Source organism: Porites lutea, chromosome 2 (assembly GCF_958299795.1).
Source record: "Porites lutea chromosome 2, jaPorLute2.1, whole genome shotgun sequence".
NCBI lineage: Eukaryota > Metazoa > Cnidaria > Anthozoa > Scleractinia > Poritidae > Porites > Porites lutea.
In genome coordinates, this window is record NC_133202.1 from 11,317,386 (window position 1) to 11,323,879 (window position 6,494).

Genomic DNA, 6,494 nt, shown 5'->3' on the forward strand with positions numbered 1-6,494 from the left:
AAGTGTACTCTTACTTTGCAGCCAGGTTCAAGACTGCTGTGTTTATTCACTTCACATTGTCCCTCTGAATAAGACAGTAACATTATCTTTATTTTACATGCCATTTATATCTTGCCAATAAAAAATATTAACTGACTATTTTTTTTTAGTTTACATTGTTACAATTTCTTGTTTACTTCCACAATTTTCATAGCTCGCTCAGCCTTGTCAGTGGCTTCCTTGGCTTTTGCCATGAGTTCTTGAGCTAAGGCTGCAGCTCGTTTGGCTTCCTGGGCAGCGGATATCGCTGCCTCTTCTGCAGCACGGGCCATGGATTTAGCTGTAAGATATCAAATGCAGAGGGCTGAATAGACAAACGAAACGCTGAAATCTCAAGCCAGCCAGCCGATACTGAAGACTTACACTTTTATTTTACAGGCGACCAGAGGAGCTCGCAATCCTATTCTCCAGGTTGCTATAAGGCATGCGCGGCACGTATTTAGCCATTATTCGTTTGGGCTCCCGCGCACTAAGAACGAAAGAAATGGACAAAACGCAATCTGATCACACGCATTTGGACCTTCTTTCACTCGAAACCTGATCACGCCTTCTATCACATGAAACGCAAAGCAGCAGAGTCGGAGCAAGAGCGTTTTGACCTGCGATTTCCGTTGTTCATGTTAAGGTGTTTGGGACTGATCACCTAGTGCCCCTTTGCATTAAGAATCTAAACGAAGCTAAACGATGACTTTCATTAAATCAATCACTCAAGTGTCAACTCCCAGTCAACATAACTTCTCCTTACCAGTCCTCCGCTGTGGACAATTATGCTCATCCTTGTTGTCGTTGCAGTCATTGATGCTGTCGCACACCCAGGTCAGCGGTAAACATTTGTCTCCTTCGTCACATGTAAATTTATTGCTCTGGCAAACTATAGAAAGAAATAGGAAAAAGAGGTTAACTCAACCGAATTTTTCTTTTTCGATGTACCACATTTTATCTCTTGCCATACAAATCAAATTGCTTAAGACTGATTAACAGTAACCTAATGTCTAGACGACACATATATACCATTTTGTAATTGACTCCCTGTTCTGAACACTGAGGCAGAAACTTTGACACTATATCGAAATGATCAAATATTGAACGATTTCTATGAGGCTGAGCGTTTCGAGGGGGTGTAAGAGGTTTGCTTTATTAAAAGCAGGGCAGATCTTTTAATATAAAGTTATAAAAATCAGTCTGGCATTCTATGGCAAGTAAACAGAAGTGAAGGCACTTTAATATGCTCCGGCAGAACATCTAACTGCTTTATTTAATGCCTTCACTACAACCAAAGTTCACCCTTTACACTATTTCACCAGTTACGTACAGCAATTAAAAAAGACAACGACTTGACATTGATGGCGAGGCATGAGATGCGCTTACCAGGATTTAAGGGACAATTTTTCTCGTCCGCACCATCTTGGCAGTCGTTGATACTGTCGCACAAGGAACTCATAAGAAGACATTTGTCCCCTTTGTCACAAGAATAAGTACTTCTGGGACATCCTGAAATAGTCGTCAAATTATTGAAAAGGTATTATCAGATCAGGCGCAGATCCACACCGGTTTCCCCCTTTTTACGGAAATTGGTCACATTTTTCATAATAAATATATTTTTGATGGTTAAAACACTTTCCAAGTTGAAATCTGGCCAATATCCTGTCTGAATAACTCGGAAACCCAGGAAAGGGGACTTAAGGAGTAAAAATCCAAAAAATTTCCTGAGGGAGCCCACCCCACTCCCCGGACCTCACTAGAAGCATGCGCCTTCGGCACTTGTTTAGGAAATCGGTCAGTATTAGTTGTAAGTTGACAGCGTCTCTAGTTATAAAAACCCGCTCTTTCAATAGGAGGCCAAATGCAAAATCTTTCTTATGAAAAATGAGTTTCATATGTATTAGAATAAAAATTGATTTTTTTTATCCGCATCGACTTCGCGTAACCTCATCTTTTTAACAGAGGAGTGGAGCAGTTGAAAAGTGGCCTGTTACCTTGGTGGGGCACTTATCAAAGTTTTATACGGGTAGGTTCCACCTCAAGGTCCAACTCCTGGCCTATTTATAGACCATTTTGTGACGGAAAAGGTACCCTTTCGTCTACCATCTATTGACAAATGGTACCTCTTCCAAATACCTATTTTAGAACAGTGTATTCCTTTTAAGTGCTGTTAACCGCACCCTCTTATTAATACGAATACATAACTAAACCTAACCGGGAAGTTTTTTAAATTTTCTCTTCTCTGTCATAAAATGAGTCTGTTAGCTCTTTTTGTCAACTTTGCTGTCCGAATTAAGGTGGATCCATAACGTTATAACCTCGGATCATTGCACATTTCTGGGAAACTGCCCCCCTACCCCTCCCCTAAGCCAACATTAACACTTACTTCTCACTTAGGGCCAAATGTTGGCTTAGGGGAGGGGTAGGTGGGCAGTTAACCTAACCTCTTACCACTCAGTGATGATCGGCTGGTGTCCTCCGAACCATCTAGTGAAGTTTCTGTTTTCTTTGAGGCGACTGCAACAACATGAACAAAAAACTTCCATTAATTACCCTGTGGTACCATATTCGGGGTATAGAATTATAAATTCGAGACTTTGCGAGACTGCGAGACCCTGGTTTCAAAACTCCGAGATCGAGACTTATCAATTCCAAAGCTAAAATGACCGAAAACGCCAATGAAAGCCCACCAATATACTGCTTTCTTCTTGCTCTACTGTCGTAATCTAATAGCTCAGTTCGATAAGCTGTTTCTACGAACTCTGAAAAATTCGACTCCTGAAGACCAAACGGAAAGAAAAAACGTTATATTCGAGACTCCAGAAACCCCGTGAGCGAAAAAAAAAAAATCGAAACTTCGAGACGCAAGAATCACCCAAAAACGACACTTCGAGACCCATCACAAACCGCGCTTCGGAGATTTCGAGATCAAGCCAAAATTTTCTGAGACCCACGTTTTTCGAGCCCTTTCTATACCCTTTTATTTTGCCAAAAGAGAGTTTAAGATTTTACTAAGGCGACGGCAATGAGGACGTCATAGCAACAATTTTAAATCCGCACAGTTTTGGTACATTTAGCCAGTTCTTTGCCGACGATGTGAATTATCTAATCTCACTTTTTAACGAGAACGTGAACAAATGACGACAAATTTCTCTTGTTAGACTCTAAACTTTAATTTTGCCTGCTTTTGGCAAAGTGAGCGAGGGAGTAGGATAATTGCGCTGGACTTTCGAAGAACGTGACGCCACTTTTTAGAAAGAGTGACGCCTTCGCCACCATTACCTTTGTCGTATTTTCAACTCCAACTTTCAACTTTCAACTATGAAAAAGTGTATGATACTTGCAGAGGGCGACTCATAGGCCTAATTTGGAGGGAGCTAAAGGAAACAAACAGTTAGGGTGTGTTTAACTTACTGTAAGAGGGAATAGTTGTGGTGTTACCAATGAAGCAGTTTCTCTCGTCAAGTTTATCATCGCAGTCATGAACTCCGTCGCAGATCCATTTCAGAGGGATGCACTTGTTTCCACCATCACATCTGTACCGATTATTTGCACAGGGCTCTGGAAAAAACACATAAGCAAATTGTGGTTTGCTGCGGTTCTTAGAATAGCAGTAAATTATGTTTTTTACACGTTCTTATTCGCCTTGAGTGTTGTCAAGAAAAATTAAACCGTGCCCACAAAACAACGAGATTTCACCATTAGTTTTTTGGGCTCTAAGATATATATCATATTTAAAAATATGATTAGCAAGTACCTTTTTCTGGATTTTCTACGTATTTTCTGTTCCTCGCGTAAGATTCAGCATCTTAAATGAGTAAAAGCAAAATATTATTCAAGAATACAAAAGTGTAGTTTGAAAAGTCCTACAGTATATACATGTATTGAAGTATTTCAAAAGGGGCATTTGTTAACATTTTTAATATTGCAATTATAGCCGACTACGGTAAAAGGCCTTTCTAATCAGTGCAACAAACCTTTTTTTACTCACTCAGGTCCTTAAGAAAACTCCAGTGTAGTTATAATGATTGCAACATGATTCCAAGAGTTCCTTTTTTTCGTATTGCCACCAGCCTTGCAATTAACTGATAGTTTATAGCTAGCAAACACGTTCAGAGACGTGGTTCCTGCTTTTAAAGCCATTTATGGGCATACATTTAGAAACGATAACATGAATAATCGTGTAATAATTGTGGTATTCTCACCTACTGCTCGGGGTAGCACAGCGATAAGCAGAGCCAACGTCAATAGACAACTTTGCATCATCGACAACTTTACCTATCTTTTAACTGAAATACGCAAGAATACAGCACTTCAGCGGCGGTCAGCGTTCAACTTGAAATACAGTTCCCCTTTTTTGTACACTTGAGCTCTCAGTCAGGTGATACCGGTCAGCGGATACCCTGTGTTGACAGTTGTCAATCGACCACTAAGAGACCGTTGTAACATGGATGTACGGTATCAAGCTAATCACAGAGATGCGGTCACAATCAAGTTTTATTGGATCATAGATAACCAAATTTAGTTACCCTCGATGCTCCGCTGCGCGTGCTTCGTGCGCGTTTAATTCGCTAAAATCCCACCTGGCTAAAAACTGGTGGCCAAATTGTCGAAAATGGTAAAAATTAACCCGCAAGTAAACAACATGGCCAGCTAACCTAGAGTCCTGTCAACTAACTTTTGCCAAAGGCGTTCCACTTTTGGCGGACCTTGAAATAAAGGTTTTATACACACTCTACACCCCACTCCTCCAAAAAACTTGAAGATCTCATAGTCCTGTTATTAGCTATGCAAATAGTTCCAATTTGAACCATTCATTCATTGACGACTTTGTATCATCTAACGGTGGGCAAAAATTTTTAATATACAACTCCTTAACCTTCTTAAAGTGCTAATAAACTAAATCAGAACTTCTAAGATACAATTCAACCAAGAGACTGTTATCCTCTCTTGATTCAACTCAATCGCCTATTCTTGATTAAAGTGTGGAGACAAACAACAACTATAAAGAGGGAGCGAAATAGAAACGAAATGAAGGCAATGCTGCCCTTTTAACTACACGTTACAAACGATGTAAGAACGATTCCTCAGCTAAAGCAGGGAAGTGAACGCTATAAAATGATCGAAGTATCGAAATACTTACTTTGGATAGTCTTATTTATCAGAGGTCTGTGTCACCGCATGTTGAGGCGCGTCCCGTCGACCTAAAGCCCAGCGCGAAATAAGCTTAAGTCAGATATTTCAAAGTAATCGAAAATTGAAGAGCCCTCTACTTTCTACAAACACGAAAGACGACAGAAATCAATGCAAAAAAAGTGTAGACTCCATACCTTAGAGGTCGAAAATTAGAAAATCTCCAAGCTGTAGTGCGTTAACGATTTAGATATATTTTTTATCAATCTGCTATGCATACGTTATTAGTATGACTTTCTGATCTGGCTTCTGACAGATTAACAGGTGGTTTGAATTGGCAGATAAGAGACCTCTTTATTATCCAGAAAGCGGTACTTCAAGGGTCACTAGTTTGCCAATTGCTCAAGTTGTCTGAAAATCAACACGGTCTTGAGTACTTGAGACGTCTTTCTTCTTTGCTAAATACATTAAACGTCATAATGTATAAATTGTTGTGTTTACATTATTAACTTCAATTGCCTTTTTGTATTCGGAAGAGCTTTGAGTACCAATAGAATATTCCACTTTTTTTAGCTATAATGAATCCAAGGATCTCTTGGTAACTCAGTTTGCATAGGTCGTGGTGTCTAGCTGTGAAAACTTTAGCAAAATTAGTTTTCATTAAAATTCAAAAGTAAGAAAAAAAAAATCTTGTCTAAGAGAGTATCTCTTGGTGAAGGGCAAGCCAGTGTTAACAATTAACGGCATCTTTTTGCAATGGAAATTCTGCATGGGTGCTGCACATGTATACCCTCCTCAGAGTCGCGCTGGTTATGGTAGTTTTAGCACAAAGTTCAAAACCATTCTTTATACCGTAGTTTTCATTAGAATTTAAAAGTAAAACACCATCTTCTATAACAGAGTATCTCTTGGTGCAGTACAGTTAAACAACAGCAACTCTTTCCAATGGGAATGCTACACGCCCTGCACACAAGTGTATACCTTCATAGACGGGCTAGTTTTCTAAATTTCAGCACAAGTTCAAAACCAATTTGTTTTACCGTAAATTTATTAATTAGAATTCAAAAGTCGAACGTACCCTCCTGTATAACAGAGTATCTCTTGGTGAAGATTAACAAACTACAACTCTTTGCAATGGGAATGCTGCGCGCCACACAAGCAAACCTTCATAGTCGGGCCAGTTGTGAAAATTTTTTCTGCACAAGTTCTAAACAAATTAATTTGTTATACCGTAGTTTTTATTAGAATTCACAAGTTAAAGGCCCCTTATATAACAGAGCATCCCTTGGAACAAGGGCAACCAACATTGTCAACTCTTTGCATAGGTCCTATAGGGAATG

The 6,494-nt window shown here is 39.5% G+C and overlaps 1 protein-coding gene across 1 annotated transcript; it reads right to left on the bottom strand.

Moving 5' to 3' along the window:
* On the bottom strand, positions 1–5,590 carry LOC140926622 (CD320 antigen-like). The gene is made up of 9 exons (XM_073376343.1): positions 5,352–5,590; positions 5,165–5,225; positions 4,227–4,310; positions 3,779–3,829; positions 3,436–3,582; positions 2,473–2,538; positions 1,408–1,530; positions 785–910; positions 1–319 (listed from the first exon to the last, which is right to left on the bottom strand). The coding sequence occupies exons 3-9, from the start codon at positions 4,285–4,287 to the stop codon at positions 159–161; spliced, it is 735 nt and encodes a 244-aa protein (XP_073232444.1). The 5' UTR covers positions 4,288–4,310; positions 5,165–5,225; positions 5,352–5,590; the 3' UTR covers positions 1–158.
* Between the last annotated feature and the right edge of the window lie 904 nt (positions 5,591–6,494).